The sequence below is a fragment of the Leptosomus discolor genome, unplaced genomic scaffold, assembly GCF_034619465.1.
Source record: "Leptosomus discolor isolate bLepDis1 unplaced genomic scaffold, bLepDis1.hap2 HAP2_SCAFFOLD_82, whole genome shotgun sequence".
Lineage (NCBI taxonomy): Eukaryota > Metazoa > Chordata > Aves > Leptosomiformes > Leptosomidae > Leptosomus > Leptosomus discolor.
Window position 1 is genome coordinate 146,042 of NW_028237936.1, and position 26,343 is coordinate 172,384.

Below are 26,343 nucleotides of genomic sequence, written 5' to 3' on the forward strand. Positions count from 1 at the left end.
GAGGTGTCTGCTGGCTGCTTGGTAAGGAAGTAATAAATATGGCCTGGAACTCTTTCAAATAATTAGTCAATCCCCAGCATACACCTATTTAAGGTAAACCACAAACTTCAAGTAAAGAATATTTGCAAGATTTTTAAATGACAATGTTCCTTTAGCATTTACCATTTGGAGAATGAACAGTTAACTCTTGAAGTCCCGTTTCAGTTAACAAGGGTATCTAACCAGTGGGTGAGTGGGGCTGATGAGAACAAAGAAGAACAAGCTGTTTACCCTGCCCTTAAGAGCTTTGCCTGCATTCGGGGTTGCTCGTGGTAGTTATGGGAAGAGCCAAACCGTTGGTGCCTGAGGCACCTTGCAAACTAATTTGTCCTCTGAACAGCGATTATCTTAACAGTTCTGGGTTTTGCTTTTAATGCTCACTCTTTAGGTTGGGCTTTTGAACGTGATTTTTTCCTTGGTTCCCTTTGTGGCAGCCTTCAAGAAGAAAGGGTGTGCTGGCGGGAGTGCTGGGAGGGATCTTGGAGCCGAGGACAGCGGTGAAACAGCCCGTGAAGGCTTATGAGCCTGACAAGGCTGTGACTGGAATGCCTGCAGCTCGGCAGTCGGGTCTGGAATTTACAGCTGGTGTTACATGTCGTGACTCCGCTGCTAATTGTTCTGGAAGAGTGCCCTGCACTGAGGTGAGCCTTGCAGGTAAAAATGCAGAAAAACTGTGGAAAAGGCACTGTTAATAAAGCATAGTCAGATAACACAGTAGTATTATTTGAAACATGTTTAATGTAAATACCTTCACAAAAGCTGGTTTTATTTGTAGTACTGAAAATCAGCAACTTGGGATTTATTTGCAATCCTTTCTTTAAAAAAAAAGTCTTTTATTTTTTATTCTTCCCATAAAAAGAGCATTTGGAGTTGGCATTTCTGTAGAACTCTCTCCAAAAGTAGATTACAGTTGTAAGAGCAGAAATAAAATAAAACACTGTGGCTGTTTCATGGTTTTCATAAAAGGAAGAATCAGAAGAATCCAAAAACCAGATAAAATGATCCTAAGCAATCTTGTCATGCTCCTTACACTGCTACCATGCCTAAAGACGTTTAAACCAAATTTTCCTTTATTTTAATTCTTAAGAATTTGTGATCACCCTTCCTTTAATTTGTGCTATTTTGGGGTAATGTAAGCAACCTTTTTATTTATTATATGCATTTAAACCCTTAAATAAAATATATTGTCTCAATATAGTAATTTTCGTAAGCAAAGTTGGACTGTGTTTACCAAGAACTAGTACTGGGTTTAGCAGTAAAGATTTTCAGTTTATTTTTAATTTTGTAGGTTGGGGATAACCCTTTCCGCAAAGCCAGAGAAACGCTGGAGCGCGCGATAAAACTGGTGAAGGACACAAAACCCGGGGTGCTCACTTGTGTATGGTGATAGGGACAGGCATTAACGGTCTGCCTCTCACAGCGTTTTAAACCGTAGTAGTTCTTCATAGATCTATTTTTCTTTTGTCTCCACAAGGGAAATTTTTGATACTGAAAGGAGTCTGTGGACCCTCTTTGGGAGGTTGCTTACTGTCTTGCAGGATATGCAAAGTAAATAATATTTATTTCCTTGGAGTTTCTTTTGGGACTCTTAGAAAGAACTTTGAGGGTTTCCTTTCCTTTGAAAATTATGTGGAAGAGAAAGAGGGGGATTTTTTTTTTCAGGTGTGAATTAATGTAAGTCTTCTTTATTGAATTAATATTTTTGTGCCTGCTTCTGATGAGATTTTCTTATTTTGGAAAATAGAGTATTTATGATCCAGTAGGCATTGCATGTTGATACTCAGAGCAAGGCACTGTTTTTAAGCCTCAAAAGTGGACACAATTCAGAAGCGACCACCAGAGCATACAACTAGATGATCAGGCGGCCTGAAAGACATCCATATAAGTATCTCCCATCTCTCAGTCTAGGATACACTCTGGGCATAGCCATCTCTGGTGTTGGACTTGGGTAAGTTTCCAGCCATGGGAAACAAGGCCTGTCTGGCTGTCCTTCCTTAATAACCTGTGAATCCAGTGAGTGAGTTCAGCCAGATTTCCTGAAAGACTTGAAATTTCAAATATACTAAGTTCATAGTAGCTTCAACAACCAAAAAAAAATTGTTGGAGAAAGGAAGTAAGATCCTGTTGCTGCCTGTAGTGGGAAGAAAGAGCTCTTTCTAGTTGTTGTCTCCTGGGCACTCAGGTTTTGCAGTGACTGGGAGCAGTCATGTCTCTGCCTCCCCAGAGAATCACAGCATTTGTCGTGCCTCTGGCACTCCTGATCTCATGCTGAACGGAAGTTTCTGAGGTTTTGGGCTTTTCCAGCTGAAGGAAGGGAACAGAATTACTAACAACATCCCTGCCTTGCCACCAGGAAACTATAGCTTATAAGTTTCAGGAACTATGTGGAACAGATTTGTGCTTGTTTCCTGGGTCTGATTTCCCACAGCATGTTCGTACTCTTGACAGGAGCCACGAAGGAGCAGTCTTTTAAGACCGGTCCAGAAACAGCAACAAACCCCAAACCTGTTGAACTGAAATGTGAAAAGGTAAAAGGAAAATACTTTGCTTCAAGTGTGTTGGGTGAAATCATGATTATCCTAAAAAAAACCAAACCAAACAAAACAAAGGAAAAAAAAAAACAACAACAAAGAAAAAAGTGTTATGCTTTCTAAAACAAAAAATAGAAACTACATCCGTTAGCTTAGAGATTTACAAGGATCTTTCCCTCAAAACCATGTTTTTACTGACTGATTTGTTCTTGCCTAAATCCCATCTCTTAGTTGTGGGAGGACATTTATGAAATAAGGGACATGTGAACAATCCAGCCTTTTCAGAGAGCCTGGGCTGGGACGTACCGGAACTGCTGAAAGCATAAACAACTTCCGGTGCAGGGGGCATCAACATCTTGCAGGTGCAGGAGAAGAGACAGCCGCCATTAATGACGCAGTTTTAATTCCTGAAGAAGATGGGTGTGAACATCTGTGAACGTGACTTGAACATGACTCGCAATATGGCCAATCGGGTTGGACTATGGGCCGATTATTTGCGATGAAGCCAATCAGTATTTATTGGGTGTGGTCGAGGGTTATATATTGCACTGAAAAACACGGAAATAAAGGTTCACTTGTTAGATCACATTGATCGTGTCAGTGTCCTCACGCAGCTCCCGCACTTAGTTATTGGCTCTATCTGACATAGGGGAAACTTCTAGCAGCTTCGTACAGAAGCCACCCCTGTAGCCCCTCAGCTACCAAAACCTTGCCATGCAGACCCGTTACAGTGCCTTCTGTCTGTCCACCCAAGCCAGGATGACGGCAGGAAGCTCCCGCACCTTTCACGAGCTTGGAGGCTGCCGTTCTTCAAGCCGCTGCTCTCTCCCCTCCAGGGACCCGGCCCTGCTCAGCAAATGCCATGCACGGTGGCTGGCTGCCGCTGTGCTCCCGTGACTGCCCTGCGCTCCAGCACGTGAGCAAGGCAAGGCTCCGCCATACAGCTGCAGAAGGCGGACTGGTGAGATGAGGCTGGTGCAGGGCTTCCCAAAGCCGTGGAGAATGACATGTGCGGCTGAGAGCAGGAGGAGCATCCTTCTCTGTCTGGAGCTTCAGCTTGCACGTCCTGGGCCGCACGAACCAGGCGCCCCATCGCCCTTGCCAGGGTTGGCTCGGAAGGGCGACAGACCTCCTAGACAGCGAGGACAGGAAGCCTGCCAGAGGGTGTTGCTGTGGCTGCCCTAGCCAGCGTGGACTGTGCTGCATCTGTGTTTCACTGGGCTTTGTGCAGGGAAGCTGGCCCTGCTTGGGGATGCTTGGCTTGTTTGGCTGCACATCGCTGCTTGCCTGCCGCGGCGATGGCCGGACTGGCTCTTCAACACCCAACAAGTGCGTCCTGCCCAGAGCAGTTATGTTCTCTGGTGTGTGGGTTTTGGGAAGGACCTGGAGGCGAACGGCTGCAGAGAGCAGGGTGGCAGTGAACTTCCCAAAGAGGCCGTGCTGCCACGCTTGCTCTTTTCCTGCTGGCTGTGAGCAGGCAGCGCTCAGAGGCAGGCGCCGCTGCCTGCCACGGGGCCTGCACGCCCTCATCCTGCAGGCAGAGTGTTCAGCAGGGGTCCGTCAGGGGGGTCCGATCCCAGCTTCTGCCTCCCCTCCTGCTTAGAAACCCCCCATGTTGCTGACACCCCCACCTCCACCCCCCCGAGAGGTCACCATGCCCCACGCCCAGAAACGGCGGCTCTGTGACATCAGCCCCAGGGCCAAGGGCACCTCAGGCAGCGAGACTGCTGCGGGCAGTACATCGACAGCTGCACTGGAGGCAACAAGACCTCCTTCTTGCAGCTGACACGTGCTGCTGGCAGCGATGAAATTGCTCGCCCTCCTCGTCCTGCTGGCCGTGTGCCGGCCTGCGCACGGCATGTGGGACAGCTGTGGGTAAGTGGGTCGAGGCTCTGGGAGGGAGCTCGGGCAGCCCTTGACGGGCTTTGCTGGAGGGGGCCCGCGTGTGCCCTGTGGCCACCCCACAGCTTCCCGAACCCGTGTGGGAGCCTCAGCTCCTTGCCAGCACCCAGGCTGCTGGCACAAGCCGTCTACGGGGCTGAAGCGGACAGAGGGCTGGAGGCACAGCCACGGGGTTCCCTGGCCCTGCCGTCCGTGCAGCCCCTCGGGGGGAGGGAAGACGGCTGACCTTCAGCCTCAACAGCAGCACAGCCGTCCAGCAGCACACTCATGAGTTTCTTCTTACAGCGGGACCTGCGGGCTCCGGCCCATGGCGGCTCCCTCCGGCACGTCGCGCGTGGTGGGTGGCACGGGTGCCCAGCCAGGGGCCTGGCCCTGGATCGTCAGCATCCAGAACCCCTGGAAAGTGGGCACGGGCCACGTGTGCGGCGGGTCCCTCATCAGCCCGCAGTGGGTCCTCACAGCAGCCCACTGCTTCGTCGGGGCCAGGTAAGGAGGAGCAGGGAAGGGGGCTATCCCCACAGCACCAGCAGGCGCCCTGTCCGCAGCCCCACGAGCTCCTACCATCCCGGTGCCTTGCAGTATGCCCAGTGCCAGGGCACTGGTGAGCCCAGCTGAGAGACTGCTCCGCAGAAGGCTGGGCTCGTGCCACCGCTTCCTAGCAGCCTCCAGCTCCACGTTCCTGGTGCCCAAGGCGTGCTAGGGCAGTGGCACCCTCCGCAGTGCTGCTTTCCTCCCTGCCTTGGGAAGCAGAAGGCAGGGAACTGCGGGGCTGCTGCAGCACGTGGCTCCACTCCCTCTCACCGCTCTCTCCATCTGCCTTCCAGGCACGTCACCATGTGGCGCGTGGTGATCGGGGCCACCCACTTGGCTCAGCCAGGCCCTGAGACCCAAGTGCGCAACATCAAGCGGCTGGTGGTTCACGAACACTACCGTAACGGCACGGAGAGGAACGACATCGCCTTGCTGGAACTGGACCAGCCTGTCCAGTGCGGCTACTACGTACAGCTGGCCTGCGTGCCCGACGCCTCGCTGAGAGTGTCAGAGCTGACAAACTGCTACGTCAGCGGCTGGGGTGCCACCACGGCAAGATGTGAGTTCCCAAACAGTGCTCGTGTCCCGAGGGCAAGCTCGGCACGCTGGGGAGATGGGCTGGGCTTATGGCAGCAGTGGCGGCGAAAGCCAGAGTCGGGCTGTGGGGACGTACGGCCACGGAGAGATGGGCCCGAGCCACTAGCCAAGGCGAGACAGAAGGGCAAGCCCGGCACAAGGCCTCTGCAGCGGCAAAGGCGAGCCCTAGGGAAGGGCTTCGCCCACACAGGGGAGGAGAAGTGGGAACAGAAGGGCTGCTGGCTGCTAACTCCTTCCTGTGCTCACAGCTGGAGGATCGACCGCTGTCCTGCAGGAGGCCCAGGTCCCCCTCATCGATGCCAAGCTCTGCAACAGCAGCCGCTGGTACAGAGGGGCCATCCACCCCCACAACGTGTGTGCCGGCTATCCGCAGGGCGGCATCGACACCTGCCAGGTAGGAGCGTGCTCCGCGCCAGCCCCCAGCAGCACAGGCAGCCCTGTCGCCAGCGCCCAAACGTCCCCCGGCGCGTGTTGCGCCTGCCGAGTCGCCCTCCCGCCGCTGGGTCCCCACCGCTGTCGGGGCTCGCCTGCCCTTCCCTGTCTGCAGGCCCTTGCCCAGCGCCCGCCTTGTCCCAGAGCCCCAGCACTCTGCCCAGAAAGGCCACCCAGTGCTCTTGCCCCAGCCCAGAGCTCCGGATCCCAGTCCTGGAACGTCCCCCTTCCACACCTCCAGGATCCACTGGGGCAGACAGGAGAGCGCCCGACCTTGCAGGCCCACCAGCCCCTCCCGGACAAGGTCCTACAGGCTCCAGCACCTGAGCAGAGCCTTTCTGGGCAGTGGATACGGCTCTGGCAGGTGCTGGGAGAGAGAAGGGGCCAGCCACAGTGCTGCCGGAGCCACCCAACAACACTGGAACCCCCTCTCTCTCCTCCGCTCCGCTGCAGGGGGACAGTGGTGGTCCTCTCGTCTGCCAAGACAAGCACGCTGCCTACTTCTGGCTCGTGGGGGTGACCAGCTGGGGGAAAGGCTGCGCCAGAGCCAAGCGGCCCGGAGTCTACACCTCCACGCAGCACTTCTACGACTGGATCCTGGCGCATATGGGACTGCGCCCAGCAGGAACGGCTGCTCCAACGCCACAGCCAGTCTTCACCTCAGCCCCCGTGCAGAGGCCAAGGCCGATCCCAACCCAGTCGGGCAGGTTTAGGCCCTGTCAGTTTCCACGGCAGAAGCTGCTGGAATTCTTTAACCTGCTGCAGGAGCTCCTGCAGGTCCTAAGGGGGATAAAGGCTTGAGCAGCAGGAGGAACAGGAGCCAGTGCAGGCTGCAGAGTAGCACCACCCTTTCCTCCCGGGGCAAAGCCTGCTGAGATCCAAAGGCAGCCGCAGTGCCAGAGGTCTGCTCTGTCCTGCCCACGCTCCTCTCCGGGCACACACTTGCTGCGCTCGACTTAGTTCTTGAAATAAAGTCACCAGTTGTCACAGTTGACCACGCTTCAGTCCAGTTCAGTCTCCTGTGCAAGGCAAGGACTTCCACGGCAGGCCCTTGCGGCAGGAGGCTGCGGGCAGACAAGTCGGGCACAAAGGGGAAGCGTCACACCAAAGGGCTGAAACGGTGCCTGGACAGAGGGGAGGGGGCTGGGAGCCCCCATGGGATGGAGAAGACGGGTCACCGAGGCTCGCAAGAGGACAGGAGACAACAACGTGCCACGCAGACAGCTGTGGGGGCATGCGTTAAGGCACGCAAGCCCGTGCTTAGGGCCTGGCTGGGGTGGTTTGACCCTGGTTAGATGGCAGGTGCCCACCAAAGCCACTATCACTCTCCCCTTCCTCAACTGGACAGGGGAGAGAAAAATAGAACAACAGGTTTGTGGGTTGAGATCAGGACAGGGAGATCACTCGGCATTTACCCTCATGCGCAAAACAGACTTGACATGGGAGAACGAATGTCACTTATTACCAATTAACTCAGAGAGAAGCACTGAGAAATAAAACCAAATCTTAAAACACCTTCCCCCCACCCCTCCCTTCTTTCCGGGGCTTAACTTTGATCCCGATTTCTCTCCCTCCTCCCCCCCAGCGGCACGGGGCGGGAGGGAACAGGGAATGGGGGTTGTGGTCAGTTCATCACTGTTGTTCCTGCTGCTCCTTCCTCCTCAGAGGGAGGACTCCTCACACACTTCCCCTGCTCCAGTGTGGGGTCCCCTCTCAACAGCAGACAGTCCTCCATGACTTCTCCAGCGTGAGTCCTTCCCAGGGGCTGCAGTTCTCCACGAACTGCTCCAACGTGGGTCTCCTCCATGGGGTGCTGTCCTTCAGGAACCGACTGCTCCAGCGTGAGCCCCCTCATGGGGTCACCAGCAGCAAACCTGCTCCAGCGTGGCCTTCTCTCTCTCCCCAGGCCACAGGTCCTGCCAGGAGCCTGCTCCGGTGAAGGCTTCCCACGGGGTCACAGCCTCCTTCAGGCACCCACCTACTCCAGTGTGGGGGCCCTCCACGGGGTGTAGGCAGTCATCTGCTCCACCGCCCACGGGCTGCAGGGGGACAGCCTGCCTCACCGTGGTCTTCACAGGCCGCAGGGGAATCGCTGCTCCGGCGCCTGCAGCATCTCCTCCCCCACCTTCTGCACTGACCTTGGTGCCTGCAGGGCTATTCCTCTCCCATATTCTCACTCCTCTCTCTCGCTGCAATTGGTGTGTCACGGTCCACTCCGTGGACTCGTGATGGTTCATTTGCTGTGATCTGAAAGTCCAAAATTAAGGTGACCATGCCAAAGGGGTTTGCTACAATCAGACAGCGAAACTTTATTGTTTGCCCACAAAGTAGTGTGTGATAGGGAAAGAGGGTGAAAGGAAAGGAGAAAGTAAAGTGAAAAGAGGACAGAGATGGATAGCTACCACCACGGGTCCAAGGCGTCCCTATGGTCCCAGGTCCAGACAGCATCCTGCTGGTCCTAACGATCATCATGATCCTTGGTGGGGGGAGCTTCCAAAGTTCGGGTGCTGAGGAGCCCTTTTTTATGCCCAGCAGCAGCCCTTGCTCCTCCTCTATATCTCCGCCTCTTCTTGGCTCCATCGATGCTGATCGTTCCTTCTTGATTACGGTTCTCAGGCTCGTCCCTGGCACCGGAGAACAGCACAGCACTCGTGAGACAAAACAGAGCCCTCTTGCCTCCAGCAAGGCTCCCTCCTTTGGCTGTTATCTCCCCCCACAAGGTTTCTAGAAGGGAGAAGCAGATACCAGCATCTCTTATCCTTTTGCTGTTTTCTGCCAGATGAACAAGTTGCTCAGCTCTCGTCCTTGCTCTGTCCGGGGCACAATGACCTCACAGGCCTGGCATTCCCTTCCCAGGATCAGCAACTGCTGCTCAGGCAGCAGACAAAAATGTCAAATGTGTTTGACAATGCTTCTCTGGGCAGTCTGGGGTGCAACCACGAGTGCTTGGCTTTGGAACGCGGAGCTGGTGGTATGTTTTGCCGCTGTTGAGGAAGGTGCAGGCCTAAAGATGCTTGGGAGTTAGCCTGGTTCTCAGCTACTGCTGGACTTTCCCCTTTCCGCGTGAGCTCAGTACCCAGTTTCCCGGTCTCCAGGGGGTCGTCTGGACGTGTGTTTGGTGGTGGTTCATGGTGTCCTGCTGCTGTCTCTGGCAATCTGTTACATTGCTCATGGAGAGGCTCTTGTACTAGTGCTGTCAAGGTGTCGATTGCAAAATTTACAGACTCTCCTTCTCTGAGATGAGAGTCCAGAAATACTAATGGCTTCCCAATTGGAAATGCAGTTTGCTTTTTGTTTTGAGCAGTAGCGTGTTTGCATATGCTGGACGTCGATACATACAGATTGTATCAGTGTTGGAAAATATTCTTTGGAGCAGCACGTGTGGTTTCTGTTTATACAGGTCTTCACCTGAATCTGCTGGGGTTTGGTGACTGAAATCATTTGCACTACTATGTTATAGACTATTTTGAATTGATTTTTTTTATTCCTCCCCCCACCCCCAGAAACGGCACTAAACCAATTGATGACTGACATACAAAGTAACTTCCAGTGCCTTGGTCTTCTGCAACCCTACTGCTGGGCAAAGGGAGAAGCTTGTGTTGTAAGAGGACCAGATGCCATGTGGTATCGAGGTAGAGTTGTAGGACTCAGCAGTGCCTATCTCCAGGTAAGTTTGATTATATGGGGGGAGGGGGCATGTGTGTATGAACAGGCGCACGTGTATGTTAAAAAAAAAAAAAAAAAAAAAAAAAAGGCAAATAATCCAGTCGTCTACCGTCAGTTTATGATCACACCTTTTTTTTCATTCAGCTGACCTGACTATCCAGATGCTCATTCTGCTTAAAAGTGTGGTAACTGTCCGGATGTTAATGTTTCTGTTAAAGATGAATTCTACGTACCTATCTCAGTTGTCACAATCTTTCCTGTAGTTTTCCTGGTGATGATAGATGTTCTTAAGTAAAAAGCTCCCCTTGATCCCCTGTAAGTAATCCCTTGCAGGTTTTTTCTTCTTTTGCTGTTGGTGTTACCATGTGTGGAACGCTTTGAAAATACTTGGGTTTAGCTTCCCCCCACCCAGAGAGTCAGGGCTGGCTGTGTGTTTTGAATGCTTTCTGCTGCACAGGTACAGAGCTCCTTTTTCGAATGAGCAGTTAATCCTACCTAAACTCTTGAGTCTGCTTGCCCTCTTTCAACGTAGATTTGCAAGTCTGACTCCAGCCTGGTTCACGCATTCTTTATGTCTTTCACTTCTAAACTGCTGTGGGTTATTGCACAACACGTGGGGTCTCTTGCAAGACAAGTTTGGAAAGCGAACTTCTGACCTGCCATAGCGTTTTTTTAATCCTTTCCTTCATTTCCACCTCATCACATCACCTGCTCTCAGCAGACCGTTATTTTTTCCCCCAGAGAAGTGAATGCTGTCAATGAACGAGTTCTCTGAGTAAACTTGACTGAATTATTTCAGGAAAGCTTTTCTTTTCCTATAGGTACAGTACATAGACCATGGTTACATGGAGAGGGTTATTCCGTGTCTTCTGTATCCAGCCGCGCTGTATGCTGGTGTTCCTGCGTTTTGCATACCCTGTGAGCTCCACAAGACAGTACGGGTGAGCAACGGTGACTTGGAAGAGGTTTTAGCTGATAGTTACTCAAACTGGTACGCTGTTGAGTCCCACCAAGGTTGAGGCTAGTTGCTGGCGTGTTTTCTTGCCTGCGAGGATGGGGAGAACAGCTGGAGGATGGTTTCAGCAAGGCAGGCTTTTACCAGGAGCCGCCGGATTGCTTTATGAAGTGACCATGCTTCAGAAGCAGCTGTCCTTGGAATTAAATCTTTGTGAGAGGGGACGCTGCGGTAGTTGGCAGGATGATACTCAGGAGTGGTAGTTTGTTTTGCAGTAGCAGCGAGAAGAAGGGGGGCCTGGATTTCTTAATGCAAAATAGCCAGAAAATTGTCAGTCTTCAAGTCCTGCAAAAGTTTCTGTCATTCTGCAGGTAGCTGTGAAGGAAACCCTCTGTTACCGCTGCTCAACTCATGGGAGTGAGTGGTTTAGGGGTTTTGTTAGTCGGTAATTGGTATGTAAACAACGTTCTCGGGTGTCATCACACCTTAGTCCCATTTGAATGGTGCATTTAGTAAAGGTGAATTACTGAAACGACTGGGTCACTTTTGAACTTGTTCTTAAAGAAAACCTTTTTATTGCTGGGAGCAGTTCAACTGATAGATTCAGACAGACAGGCTTATCGGCCTGGGGGTTGGGACGCAGACAGATATTGCAGGGAAACACAGAAGTCTTTAAAGTGTCCTGTGTTTCCTGTTGTCTGTTATCTCCGAGTGTAATTCTGTGTCTTTGGGTTCTGCTTTGGGTGATTGTGCACACAGACCTTGTTAGGCCTGGGGTAAAGGTCAGCCTTGGCAAGCAGCGTCTCTTTCTAAGCCACTTCAACGTCTGAACTGGCTGGTGGGCTTTGTCACACTGAAAGTTTTAGTGTCCCAAAGAGCAGGTAACGTTTAAACTGTTGTAGACAAATCAAACCAGTGATGGGTGTTTTCAACCAAGTTTTTCAATGATAGTCGCCTATTTTCATGCCCCTGTGTTGAGGCTGGTGTGGGGCTTAGTGTCAGCGTCTTAATGTGTGGTGATTTTCTTGCTTTCACCCAACAGATTGGCAGTTTTCGGCAGCAAGGTGCAGTGGATTGCCTTCAAGAACTACTTACACATGAGGAGGTTGAAATCCATGTTCAGGTAGCTTAATGTATTCACGGGTGTGGAATGAGGCTTACTTTCTGTTATCTTGCTTTAATTTCCTTTTAACTTGCATCAGGAATAATAGGTGAAGGAGTACAGCAGTAAATGTGTTGCGTAGACAGATCAAAATCCCAAACTAAAGTTTTCTCCCGTGACTTTACCTTTGTTATAGTTTTCAGGCCCGAAATGTGTCCTTTAGAGGTCAAAAATGCTTTTTGGTGCTGTTTGTATTCTGTGTTGTCATTCTGACAAGCATCCTACCTACCACAGCATAAATTCTTGTAAATTCAATTTTAAGTTATTAAAATTGGGCGTAATCAAGTATGGACATGCTTAAATTAACGTATGACACTACAGGGAAACAGATAATCTGTATTGTCTGAAAACCTGCAATTTCAGATAATTTAATTTCTAATGGTATATTGTGGAAGAGAAGGGTTTATCGCTGAGTGAGCGAACGTGGGATGGTGTTTCAGTGTTAGACCGAGTGGTCGGGGCTGCCGTTCCAGGGACGGGCACGTTCCCATTTGTGTCGTTACCTGACGTTAACGACCATCCTTGGGGGTTTCGTCCTGTTGGCGAATGAGTGGGGCGCGCGTAGGACTGACAGTTTGGAACTTCCGGGTCGCTGTTTCTAAAACCTCAGTCACACTGTGCCTGTTCTAATCTTACTTTGTCCTGTGTAAGTAGGAATTACCAGATAACCCGTGGGGCAAATTGTCCGTCAGCCTGTATTTTGGTGGAACATCGCTTTCTTCCTTCATGGCATGTCAGAAGTTCTGTGTTGCTGAAGAGGGTCAGGACATAACAAAGCTGGTGAGCTTTTTTGTGTGTGTAGGTATGTCTCTTGCTGCTGTCCCTCTGACATTAAAAAGACTGCTCAGTTGCTCGTCTCTGCTTCAGAGGATCGTTTTCCCCTTCAGAGGACGCTGCTGTCACTGCTGATGTAATCGTGGCGTGCATGGCAGTGATGCAGTTAGAAGAATCTCTCAGCGTGCGTTAGAACTGAGTAACGGTGAAACCTCAATGGTGAATCAGTCTCTTGTTGCGTTTTGGTAAAGTCAGCACGTGACATGCGACTTTCTGCAAACTGTCTTGAAATGGGATTGTACCCTTAGAACAAAAATGAAATTTGGAAAACAGCCACCAAGCTGCATAAGGCGGTTGTAAGCAAGGAGCATTCGGAAAGCCCGGAATGCTCTCCGCAAGGCATGTAGCATTAAGCAGACCCGATCCAGAAATAAGCGGTTCAGAAGAATGTGTAAGAAAATGAGTGTTGGAGGTGTTCATTTGTGGACCAGAAAAGGGCAAGGCGTCCAGAGCTCGAGCTGGTTCTGGGAGCCGAGCCTCGGGAACAGCAGAAGGGGGAAGCCTGCAGCTCTGAGAATGTTCAGCCGCGATCAGCTCTGGGTTTAGCTGCAGAGAGGCTCAGCAGCCCTCCATCCTCACAAGCCAGCTGCTACGCTGCGTTGGCTGAAGATACCGTTACTATGTAAAGTACAGCCATTACCCATGTTATTATTTTATAGTAACTTTACTTCCTTGCTTCACATGCGTGTTTTCGGGTAGGTAACCTGGTAAGGACTGTGGTCTGTTCTGGGAGTGTTGTCGTGCTGTTAACAGTGGTAATGAGCTGCTTATGCAGAGCCCGCTACACCGGTGTCTTGCTTCAGAGTGTGTTCCTGTCTGCGAGATGCGCTTCTGCTGAGCTGACAGGCGAGTTCAGGAGCTGGTCTTTGTTACCGTAGCACCATCCCAGCTTAGTCATTAGCCAGGAGATTCCCTGGCAGGCAGTAGGGTGTTGGAGAGCACCCCAGAACCCTGGGCGTGGTGAGCTCACGGCAGCGAGTCTTGTCTCGTTCTGGGTGAACGTGTGCACATGAACGTGTCTTCATGTGCATACGTGTAGGTACAGGTGCTGCCTTGTGCTCCTAGATTCAGGCCTGGGGGACTGTGACCTTGCTTCATTTGACAGACGAGTTTTTAATCTCTTTGTTCTGAGCTGAGGTTTAACTAACCGTCATTTCTAGAATTACTTTTTCTACAGCAGTTGACGACAAACCCTTTCCAAGCGTCTGAGCCAAAATAAGTCCCCAGTTCCTCCTACGGCCTGTTTTTGTATTTAACCACACTGCTTGTCAGCCCCTCCGTAGGGAGGTACTTGAGGTCTGCAGGTTTTAAGCTCATGATCTGAGCGAGCCCTTGGCCAGCCTGGTCCCTTGTAATCTGTCCCTGGAAATGGCAATGCTGGCTTTTGGAACAGTCCGTCAGCTCGGGTCGGAGGAGAGCTGCGCTTCAAACTGCTGTTGACACCCTGGGCACGTTCATTCAGTGAGCCCCTGCCTTCTGAATGACAGCCAAGGCCGTGCTGAACAGACTTGACGCACAGCCGTTTGTGATGGGACTGACTTGTAGTCGTCTGAGCGCTTCCAGCCTCACCAGGAGCTGTTCAGCCACCAGCCGTTCTAGGAGGGACCAGCGTCTCCTCAGGCAGAGGGAGAACCCTTTAGGCAGAAGCAGCAGCGTGCGAAGGGCTGGTTCCTTCTCCTCTGATTCCACGTGGGCTTCCCTGGAAGGGAGAGCAGATGCTGCAGTTGGTGTTGCAGCACTGCCGGCAGCGTTGCAGATCCCAGCACTGGGACTGCGAGGTGGTTGGGCCCTGCGGCTTGCAGGAAGGCTTATTCCTCCTGTCCCTGTTCCCCACTTTTACACAGGCAGTTAATTCCCTCTGGAACCGGTGATCTGTATGACTGAAAGACCTGCCCGATCCCCTGAGCTGTTGTTTCCTTGTTAGAAATTTATCAGGCCAGGCCTGGATGAAGGACGGGGCTGTCACGTGACTGTGGCCGTATGCTGAAGGCCAGCTGTGTGGGTCGTGGGTCCCGCCATCTGTGACACCAAGAAGACCTGTTCTGTGGCTGATGTTCGCAATAAGTCCAGTGGAAAGGCGTTCTGCAAACACCTGGGTAGAAAGCCCTTTCTGCTTTCCTTTTGTCAACAGGAAAGGGAAGTCTACGGTACCCTGTCTGTGTTGGGGAAGTACAGAATCTGAGACTTGCCGGACTGTCACTTCGATCTTCCTCACCCTAAAGACGTCTTTAATGCCTCAGCCTACTGGCTGGGCTCATGTAGGCTGCTCATGGCCAAAGCTTTGCGTGTGGTGAAGGAGGTACGAGGTGACACGCTGCCCTGCAGCCTGCCCTTTGCTTTCTTTGGACTGAATTCCTCGTGCTGAAAAGTGCTCCTGTGTTGCCTTATTAAGTGTGCAGTGTTAGGTGATGTGTGAATTATCTATTAAACATTCAGGGTTTTGGCTGTGGCTTCAAAGATGCATTAAGGAATGCGAGGCCTTTTCAGGTGTTTCAAGAACAGGCACAAAGGCGGAAAGGCAGAGGGACAGCCGTTTGAAATGGGTAGCTCCTTGAGAGGTCTTGGCAGGACACGTTTTTAGGGTCAGTGTTTGCAACTGGGCTGTCCACGCCCCGGTGTGGCAGATCTGGCAGTAAGCACCCTGCTGGCAGCGAGGAAGGGCTGGTAACACAACAGCAGAGCTGCGAGGGCAGTTTTTCTTTCAGACGCGCACGAGAGGTGACCAAGGTGCCCGGCTGGGCGATGTGCAGTGCTCTGTTGGGAACAAGCAGGAATTTCAGAGGAATCTTCAGAGCCAGGTGCAGTCAGGTGGCCCGTCACAATATTCCTGGTGGTTTGGCAGAAATCTGGCACTTTGTGTGTGTCTGTGATCTAGTTAGATGTCCTTTCTTTACCGGTATTTATCAAGATGGGTTTGTTGGGTTTTTTAAGCTGTTTTATTTTGCAGTTATCGGTATCTGATTGCTTCCACTTTTTGTTTTGGGCAGAATGAAAACTGTTCAAGTAGATGTGTGAAAAATAAAATTATTTCAGAGAAATTGTGCCTTTTGTTACGTATGACATTAAAGTACGAGAGAGGACAGGAGCTGTACCCCGGAGCTATGGTCCAGCTGAGCTATGTGCTATCCATCCTTACTTTAAAGGCATAATGGAATGTGCCAAGGTTGATTTTGTCCTGAGCCAAGTGAGCGCACGGCACGTAGAGCTGAACCTGTACAATATAAGGGTCTAGAAGACGACAGACCGGAGCATGCTGTGCTGCCCAGACAATGGGTATCTGTACCCTGCAAAGTCTGTGATCTGTTTTGAACGTGGGATGATGCTGGCGGCTAAGGAGTCAAATTATCCTTTGCCTTTCTCGTAAGGGATAGCTTGCTCTGGCAAACTGCAGTAGCCTTGGGCACGGCATTCGGGTTAATCCGTGCAGGTAAATTGCTGTTATCTTCATTTTTCTTTCTAAATATTTTCTTTCTTTAAAGGGAATGCCATATTCAGTGCACTTTTGAATTAACAGCAGCCAAGTTAGCAAGTCAGTGTGTTAGGACCATTTCAAAGATAGATGCTTTCTATTTTAAAAGTGTTAATTAACTAGTTCTGTTCTGTTATCTTTTAGCTTAAGTTTTTGTTGGAAATGTTGATTAATATCTTTTTCATCAAAGACATGCTGGTTACATTCTCCTTTAATACATAACTCCTTTGTGCCAGGAATCATACCAAAGCTAGTTTCCATTTTGTTACTAAACATGATGCCTGACCAAAACCTCTCTTGGTCTAGGAGCTACTCGAAGAAGACGTTCCTGGTTTGCCTTCGTACCTGTTGCCACCGCTACCTGTTCCAGGAGATCCCTTTCCTGTCAGAGTCACCCATGTGGTGTCCCCTGAGGAGGTACATTTTGTGAACATCTTGGATCTGTTGCAGTCAGGAAACGTTGCAGTCCCGCCCTGCTGGTGAAAAGGGCGGGACAGCTAACAGTTTTAGGTGATAGAAAACAGTTGGTAAGGTGGCAAAAGGCTGCTGAGTTGTTGATGCAGATGGTTGTGCACTGCAGCTGTCTGCATTAACTCTTGCTTGAAATACCCTCTTCAGTGAGGGCGGAGAAATACTGACCGTTTCCCTGAAAAGATAACTTTAAGAATTACAGTACTGCAGTCTGGCGCTTACCTTGTATCATCAGAAAATAGGTCATTGGATTTTCACTTGGTGGAACAATGGTGATTTATCTCTTCCTTGTCCTTCAAAGGTTAAATTACTGGAACATTGTAAAGTGAGGTGAACATTTTCTGCCTGTTACAGTTGTATTTTACGTCTAAGTGATTGCTTTAAATTCAGCACCATGGCCTAACAGAAATTTACCCCACCAATTCACGTGACTATAAGTATTTTTGGGGGGGGGGGGGGGATGGCATGGCATAGGGTGTGCCTATCCGTTAGTACCCTGTACATTATCCGGGATTGATTTTCCAGGTAGGCAGCGATGAAGTTGTAACCAGAAGTCCAAGGGCAATCAAGAGAGACTTCAGGGTCTTGGGAGGAGTGGTGAAGGGATCAGGAACACAAGTAGTGTTCTCCTTTCCTTCCAGTTGCAGGGAGTGACGAGGGAAGAGACAGGAACAGCCATCAGATGAATACTTGGCTCCGAGCCCTGTGTCACTGGCAGAATTTTGGGGGTTTTGATCACAGGACCCCAGGCAAGTTGTTGTTGTTTTCTTACCGGAGAGGAATATAAAATGTTTTTGAAAACAAACCAACCCAACAAAACCCCGGTGTGGTGTTTGAGCTGTGGTTGCTCCTGAGCATTAGTCTGGGAAGTACATAGCCACGTGATGTCACATCGAAAAGGGATTGTTCGTGTAACGTTACAGGCCTTTGCTTGCAAAATTAAAATAAAGAAGAAAAAAAAAGAGAATGGAAAAAATAATTGATTTTACTTTAAGATCTTAGAGTCAGGTCTCAAAATAAGTCTGTTAGGGTTTGGTTTGGTTTGGCTCTTTGTATACTGCTGAAAGAAAAAAAAAAAAGATGAAAAATTTTACTTCACAAATTCCTCACGAAGTCTTGTTTAATGCGGTTGCTGTTTCTGATGGTCGTTGTCTGGGCTTTAATTCTTCTGCATAGGCATAGGGGGAAAATCACATATCTGAGGGTTTTTAATTCTTGTAATGCCCAATTTAGAGGTTTCTATGAACTTGTCCTCTGGCCTTAACAGTAGTGGGGAGCTGTCAAGCCTGAAGGGCACTGCTTTTGTAGCTGTAAGAATGGTAACACCTGCCTTGTCCAAATACTGCTGCTGTAACAGAAATAACCCATCCGTTCTAGTGAAATCGGTTTTGTCTTGATTCTCAAGGGAAAGAGGCTCCAAGTTAGACATCCTAATCGTATGTCTTGCATGTGTGGTTTTGTGATCTGGTTTTACAGTGCTATTAAATTAATAATTTGCTTTCAGTGCTGAGACTTGTTTTCGGAGTTTATGTTTTCTTCCGGGAAAAACAGAATAATCTTTCTTTTGCATGGTTAGACTTCCGTGGTACAGAAAGCTGTTTAATGATCTTTTCTCACTGAAATGTGCACCTGTCAGCAAGGAAGTTGATTAAAAATAAATACACCTTCTGCATGGTCTAAGTAGAGCCTGTCCCTCAGCACTGCTCCAGCAAAGACCCTTCGGATGAGAGGGGTGTCGTGAGCGCTGGCACTCCCCGCTGGCCCTCGGCCTTCACTCCAGCTGCACTTCCATGGCCAGGGAAATACCAGGTTTGGGCACACGGCCCCGCTGCTGGGGCAGGTGCTGCTGGCGGCAGCGGGGTGACCCACCTCGTCCCGAGGAGCCAGCAGGGATCGGGGCTTGCGCTGGCAGGAGCGGACCAGACTGCAAGGAACGGCGCGCCGGTGGAGACGCCTGGGGTTGGTGCAGCTGGGCGGTCCCGGGGGTTTTTAGGGCACAACCCAGTGCGGCTTCGGTTCAGGGAAGTGTTTCAGCGAGCCTGACCTTTAAATGATGCAAGTGTCCACACTGAGCTGAGCGTGGTTGCTCACACACTCCCCATGAACTGGGAGTCCAGCATCATCCTGGTCAGCGCTCCTGACTGCCGAGCTGCACCGACTCCTCCCTGTTGTATCAACGTCCAAAATGATTTTACTCTTCTGTGGCAAATCACTGCGCCTGGAGCAGCCCCCCACACGGCGGTATGACCGGAGCTTTGGTCGGAAGGGAAGAGCGATCGAGTGGGGGGTTTCACCGATCCCCCGCTGTGGCTCGTGGCCCTGCCCTGAAAAGCCCCGGCAGCGTCCAGGGGTTGCCAAAGTGTGGCGGAGAGCAGGTCATCCCAGCGCGGCCAACCCCCCACCAACCGGCCTCGGCTGCAAAAGCCTGATCGCAGAGCTCAGTAGCCCGTTTGGCGCTTGCCCCCCGCTCATGAGGGAGGAGAAACCGCGCCCGGGGGGGCGACCACCAGCCCCCCCGCCCCCCCCCCCCCGGTCCCGCCGGTGCCCTCCGGCGGCGCCTGGCACGCGCGGAGGTGGCTGCGGGCCGTCGCGGGGCGAAGAAGCCGCCCCCGAGCGCCTGGTGCGGGCCCTGCCCCGCCCTGCCCAGACCCTCTGCCGCGACCACGGCCGCCGGCACCGCCCCTTCTGCGGCCCCCGCCCCGCCTCTCCGCTCGCCTCCGCGGCCCGAACCTGTCCCCGCCCAACGCGGCCAGGCCGGGGGTGTTCGGGGGGCGGGCGGGGACGTTACGGTGAGTGGCAGCCGCCGGCCCGGCCCTCCGCGGTGAGGGGTCACCCCCACCCGAGCCCCAAAACCAGCCGGGGCTGGGGAGAGCACTCCCAAGGCGCGACTGGGAGAACTGGGGCTGCTGGAGTTGTTGGGGGAGGGGGCAGGGAGGTGAGGGGGAGGTGGGTTTGTGTCTCAGTTTCCCCTGCTGACAGCAAAGCAGGATCCCATTTGCAGGGATGAGGGACTGACTTTTCCTCCCGCCCCGTGCCTCAGTTTCCACTACGAGGCTCCTGGGAGCCCCGGGCTTGGTCCCCACTGAGCTCTGGGGCTTCTCACCCTTTTATTTCCCTTAAAATCTCCTCTTTTTTTTTTTTTTTTTTTTTTTTGTTTGTTTGTTTGTTTGTTTGGGCTTGTTTTGGTTTGGTTGTTTGTTTTTTAAGCTATTTAACCCAAGGGGGCAGTGGCCCTGCCTGCTGAGGCACGGGTGCATCCCCTGGGCTGGGGTGGCAGGGGGTGGGACACAGGTCTGTCCGCATCCCCGTGCCTCAGTTTCCCCTGCCAACAATAAACGCTGCGTCCTGCGAGGCCGTGGCCTCCGCGTCATCTTTTGTGTCTCACCCTGCCTGGGTGGTCCCCCAGCACCAAGGCACCCATGGATGTGGGGGTGCAGGATGAGAGATACACCCTGGTTTGGGGGTGCAAGTTGTGGAGTTAACCATATTTAGGGGTGCAGGGTGGGGGATTTAACTGGACTTGGGGGTGCAGGTGGGAATATAACCAGATTTTGGGGGTGCAGGGATGGGAGAAACAAAGATGCCGCAGCATCCACCCCGACAGCCTGGCTCAGTGGCACCTGTGTGTGTGGGGGTGTGTGTGCTGAGTGCCCTCTAGTGCCGCTTGAAACAGCCCCGAACTCCCCATTTCTTCTCTGTCCTTTCTGCTCTGTCTGGGTTTTCCTGCCTCTCTTCCCCTTTGGACCGGGGTCACACGGGGGAGGGGAAGAAGAGACTCACAACTGCCCATCCTCTTGTTTGTCACCCCCCAACATACAGGCAGATGTTTCTTTTCCTTTTTCTCCTTTTCCTCCGCACGTGGCATTAACATCTCTCCTTCTAATCCACACTTTTTCTCAGGGTTGGGGTTTCGGGAGCTGGGGGTGGATCAGGCCCCTGCAGCTCGCTCCTGCGCTGCCGCAATCGAATGTGCCCGGCACGGCTCAGGGCCCGCTGCCAGCCGCAGCCAAGCAGGGCATCACCGAAGGGACTGGTGACCTGGAGAAGAGACAGACCATAAGCTGCACCCATTCACCCCGTAACGCTCCAGTCCGGCCAGTCCGTAAGCCTGATGGATGGTGGTGTTTAATTAAAGGTTATAGCAAACTGACTGGTAATAGCCCGTCCCTGACAGCTCCATCCCGAGGGTACCCTCAGTGGTAACAGCAATACAGGCGGCCGCCTGTTGGTGGGTGGCCGCTTTGGGTGGTAAGGACCTGGTTTTTATGATTCCCGTAAGAGAAGAGGTGGTTGTACTGGTCATTTGCAGCCATCCCATGGAAAGGGATCTCTCTTGGTAGCAGTGGAGGTGGTGTGTGGACTGACCATGGCTACAGCTGTTAGAACTGCCTCTGGAGACCAGGCAGGGCAAGCACAGAGAAAGTGGTTTAGTATTTTACCCACTCCTGAGTGCATCCGAAGTGACAATGGGCCACATTTTATGGCCACAGCGGTGCAGCAATGGGCTCGAGGGGAGGGCATCAGGTGGGTGTTCATCCACGGTCTCATACTCAGGCTGACCATGCAGTCGAATGAACCCGTGGTTTGATTGAAAGATGTGCCGATGTCTGACACTGTAACTGGGATGTACAGCCACCACAGGCGGTCTTTATTGACAAGAACCGCTGGGGGCATCATGGAAACCCCAAAATTTGAGCGTTTTGTCCTATGGGACCATTGATGGGCATCGCCCCTGTACCAGATGATAAAAGGGACACTGTGGACATACGTGGGCCAACCTGTAATGGTGAGGCTGCCCTCCCTCGGCATTGTGCCCATGACCCTGGCGAAACCCAGAGGCATATTTGCCTGGGAAGCCCTGGATGGGAGTGGGAAATCCACCGTATTGGTGCCGGTGGATAATCCCTGACTTCTAACCCTGAAGCCCAGTTTCCAAGCTGAGGCCAGCCGTGTTGTCTTACAGGGACAGCGGATCGCCCTGGTGTCCCTGCTGGCCATGGTGACAACCAGGACCTGGATGACCGTGTGGTGGCAAAAATGCCAGTGGGATTCACCTGAGCGATGAACTTATTCCTTCCTACCCGCTCATGACACCGTGGGGTGGGGACTGGAATGGCACTACCCTGCATTTCAACATTCCCAGGGCAACAGCCGAGTGTGGTGCTCAGTGGAACACAATGCTGTGTGACCAAAGGAGAAGGAGTGTGTGGAATAGGGCTGCATCCACATCCGAGATGTATCGATGCCACCTCGGGATCAGACCAACGAAATGAAGAAAGTGGTAAAAGTCTGGGAGGCAGTTGTTGCTGTACCGGGGACTAATGGGTCGGAGAAAGTTTTGGAATGTTTGGATTTTAATAGGTGACTGCAGTTATGATTATTGTAATTTGTATTGTAATAAGCCAGAGTAGGCGTGCAGTACTGAAACCTGTTAATGGTAGAGTGCACCCCCTTGAAACCTGTTCTGTCCGTGTTGGACAGAAGGATAATTGAGGAATGACGATCCACAGCGAGCACGAAAGCTCCCCGAGGTCACACTCGCTTTTAACGCTGGAGGCAAGAGGTGGCTGCACGACCGCTCCCAGGAAACCAGTTGAGTAACGGCTGTGGTCATGGGTGGGTTGTGGCAGATGCACCTGCCCTGGCAAAGAGCCAACATTGACAGGGACTTGCCAAAGACAACGATCGGAGTTCAGCCGGTAAGATCTGATCATGGCGTTTACCTCACGGTTTTGGCACTTGGCCCCAGCTCATGAGAGGTGACCCCAGCCCGAGCCGAGGGGGCGCAGCCGGAGCCCAACCAAGAGGTGCTGGGAGCCACTCCGGGCCTCCGGGGAGCAGCGGGGCTGCGGCCAGGGACTCTCCCGGGGGCTGGGATGTGCCCGAGGACGCTGCCCGGGGCTGAGGGCCCTCACCCCCCGGGGGCATTGGGTGAGTGGAGACCCTGCAGATTCTGTCCGTGAGCAAGCCCTCGCCCGTCGGTGAGTGGTTGCAGGGTCGGGGCACCGGGTGTGGGCCGGTTCCCCCTCTGTGAGTGGGGTCATCGTGCCAAAAGGATCGATGGTGAAACTTGGGCATTCTTGGGCCAAGCCACGGAGTGTGATATTCCCAGCTGACCCCGAGCTGTACTGCACTCTGGTGGAGTGCTGGCTGCGTGGGGAGGGAATAAATCCCCGTTCTGAGCGGCTGCTCCGTCCGGTTTGTAGGTACCTCCAGGACATGGGGATGCTGGGTCCCCCTTGTGCTCCCCAAATTCCTGACCCCCCCCCCCCCAAGCGAGCGCTCGGCTGGGGCTGTCGCTGCCCCAGGCACAAGCACCTTGTAAAGAGCTGAATTAGTTCTGTGATTCCTTGCTGTAGGCAGCATTCAGGCTTTGTGAACCTTCATCCATTGCCTCACACCTTGGCATGGATGACTCAAGGCAGTCGAGCACCACGCTACAACACAGTGTTAATCGATCGGAGCCTTTTCTAATCTTTTTCCCATTTCCACTTTCAAGCAGCAGTTTATTAGTTCAGTGCTCTGTAGTTTAGAGGGGGGTTTCAAATCCTCAGCTGTCAGTGAAAAATCCATCAAACAGCTGAGGTAGATTACCTTATTTTAGTCATCTAAGAAAAAAGAATCTTCAAGGTAAAAGGTTGTGCTGTTGGAATCCCTGCCGTGGTGAAACACAGCAGAGGGCTGGCTTTAAGAGTGCGGCTGTCAGTTTACTTGGTGCTTGACTTCCTCTGCAGTTCGCCTCAGGCCATTCTTCTTCCCTCCTCATCTGATTTTCTCTCCCCCTCGGAGTTCAGAGGCAGCAGCATTAGCAGCCCCCAAAGTCTGCTCTGCCAACCGCTCTTCTATGTTCATGAGCCAGGACAGGGGAGACGGGGGGACAGGTTCATGCTCCGAGCTTCTCAGCAACGGGGGAGGAAGCACAGCACAGCTCAGCTCAGACCCTTCTTCCACCTCACGGGCACTTTGAAGCTGACCTGTCTTCCGAACTCCTGCAGTACCTGCAAGCTCAGTGCTGCTGCCAGTGTCTGCTCCAGCTCTCCAGTGCAGTGGGTGCTGGGAAATGCCACCCTCTCGCCCGGCAGAAGGCACTGGCTTCCTTCCCCTTGTCCCCCCGCTCCTCCTCAGGGCAAGCGAGCTCTGCCCTCACTGGGTCCGTGCATTGTTACCCCAGGGGCACCCCAGCTTGCAGCAGTGAGACCTGCGCTCACTCACAGCTGGGAGGGGCTTGGAGGGGGGGGGGGAGGCAGTTCCTGGCAGTCCTGAACGTCAGCTCGTAGCCAGTGCCGGGCTAAGTCCCTTTCATGATCATCAATAAGCAAGTCCTGTTTGGGTTTGGTTTTTTTTAAATGATAATAAGGAAAGTGACACATGAGGTGCAGAAAAGACTCTACAACCTGCAAGGTTACACAGTAGGTGTGTTTATTGCGCGCAGATGCACGGGGGATCACTCCTCCACACACGGGCATACCCACCGTGGCCGCTTGTCCAGGATTTATACAGTTAAAACATCACCTATTTCGAAACGCCTGTACATATTCATGATCTATCCCCAAAAAGGCAGTTCCTTCTGGTCACTCCATTTCCATAATCTCCACCTCAGGCTCCTCCTCGGGGCGCTTGCGCAGTTCCTCCTGGTGGTTCTGGGCAGGGGTCTTCAGGGATGAAGGCCATAGGTCTTCCTCGCTGTGTACTCCTTGCCTCTCCCCTGGAATCTCTAATTTGGCTGAGCTTGCAGTCCCAGACCAGTTTCAGCCTGGTCTGTCCTTGTGTGCACACCTGGCTATCTCCTCTTTGTTCTTGTTTAGAGATGGATGTTAGCGAGCCCTCCTTAGCCCTTAGCTCCTCCTGCCTTTGATGCCTTTGAGCCATGAATTATGTCCTTGTTTCTGTCCTTTCTGTTTCCCTTATCAGCTTCTTTCTCAAGCAATTTGCAGGGGTTAGTGACTAATTGCTTACTTGCCTGTATGTTAGTTCTGGGAAGCAAGTTTTAATAGTTTTAGCTTTTTCTATGTAGCTCCCTATTAATATTTTCGATATATCTTTGGTTATAAAATGTATTTTCTATATGGCCCCCTATCAATTCCCCCCTTTTCTGTTAAGTGAGTTCTTTTACTACAGCCGAACACAATGTTCCTCTATCTAACATTTTTAAAATACTGACTAGACTCAAGTTTCCATCTTAATTGGTTCTTTTTCAATTCATTGTAGGAATCCCCTGTCTTAACCATAAACTACATCAGACTGTTATACAAAGGACTATAAACAAAAGGATAATTGTTATCATTGTGACAAACAATTGCTTTAACCATGTTAGATTTGACAACCAAGAGGTTAGCTTTTCCCACAGCTTAGAAAAATCCCAGGAGGTGCTTTCTTCACACAGGTGTAGTGAATCCAGGTGCTTTGTTCTCTGATCCTAATTGCTGTGAAAGAGGTGAGAAGCACTTGATATGGTCCTTCCCACTGTGGCTCCAAAGTTTTCTCTGTAAGAAACTTAACACACACATAGTCTCCAGGCTGTATGTTAGGCACTGGCCCATCCAAACCCCTGCATCGGGTTCCAAACAGCGGTTTCCCAGTTTTACAAAGCTGTTTCCCTAATGTCACCATGTAGGAAGTCAATCAGTTCTTCACCAACTTGTGAAGAGGTTCCCTTTTGTACCGCATAGGGTCGTCCATATAGAATTTCAAATGGGCTTAGCCCTTCCTTAGCTCGGGGTCTAGTTCGTATCCATAGCATTGCTAGGGGTAGAGATTGTGGCCAGGCCCAATTGGTTTCTTGTCCTAATTTAACAATCTGTTGTTTAATCAAGTGATTCATTTTCTCCACCTGGCCACTGGATTGTGGCCGGTATGGAGTGTGTAGTTGCCAGTCTGTCCCTAGATGGTGGCTTATTTGTTGCACTATTTTGGAGATAAAGTGCGGCCCTCTATCTGAGGACATCACTGCTGGGACTCCAAACCTGGATATGATTTCTTGTAGCAACACCTTGGTCAACTCTCGAGCTTTGGCTGTTCTGCATGGGAAGGCTTCTGGCCAGCCTGAAAAGGTATCAGTTAGTACAAGCAAGTATTTACACCCTCCTTTTCTAGGAAGTTCCACAAAATCAATTTGCCAGTGTTGTCCCGGACAATTCCCTTTCCCAATTTGGCCCATTTCTGGTTTGGGGACAATTTTTGGATTAGTCTGGAGGCAAAGGTCACCTTGCTGAGTCACTTGTCTGACAGTGGTGTATAAATTTCGAGCCGTCACGTGTCTGATAAGGTATTTGTGTAATGCCTCCGCCCCCCAGTGTCCCTTCTTGTGTTCCTCCCGGACCAATGGCCAAACCATATAAGAGGGGACTATGAGTTTCCCATGTGATGTTATGGCCCACCCGTCCTCATTGGATGTTCCTTCCAAATCTGTGATTAACTTTTGATCCTCCTTAGTGTATTCTGGCTTACCTTCTAGGGTTATCTGTCCGTCTGGGACTAGTGCTCCCTCCCCACCTTTACCATTTCTTTAGCTGCCTGGTTTGCCTCTCTGTCCGCCAGTTCGTTTCCTCTTTCCAATTCGGTGCTCACTTTCTGGTGTGCCCTGATGTGCATAATTGCCACCTTTTCAGGAAGTTGGACTGCATTTAAAAGTCTTAAAATTTCCTTCACGTGCTTGATAGTCTTTCCTTGGGAGTTCAACAGTCCTCGCTCCTTCTAAATTGCTCCATGGGCATCTACCACTCCAAAGGTGTATTTAGAATCAGTCCAAATATTC

General features: G+C 51.6%; 1 protein-coding gene across 1 annotated transcript in view; it reads left to right on the forward strand.

Annotated features, from left to right (window-relative positions):
- Positions 1 to 4,362: 4,362 nt before the first annotated feature.
- The window catches only part of LOC147412342 (acrosin-like), a 50,624-nt gene continuing 28,643 nt past the window's right edge, over positions 4,363 to 26,343 (forward strand). Inside the window, exons 1-5 of the mRNA XM_086481451.1 lie at positions 4,363 to 4,445; positions 4,758 to 4,958; positions 5,297 to 5,562; positions 5,849 to 5,994; positions 6,486 to 6,735. Coding sequence (XP_086337577.1) covers positions 4,375 to 4,445; positions 4,758 to 4,958; positions 5,297 to 5,562; positions 5,849 to 5,994; positions 6,486 to 6,735 — 934 coding nt within the window. The 5' untranslated portion in view covers positions 4,363 to 4,374. The remainder of the gene's footprint in view (positions 4,446 to 4,757; positions 4,959 to 5,296; positions 5,563 to 5,848; positions 5,995 to 6,485; positions 6,736 to 26,343) is intronic.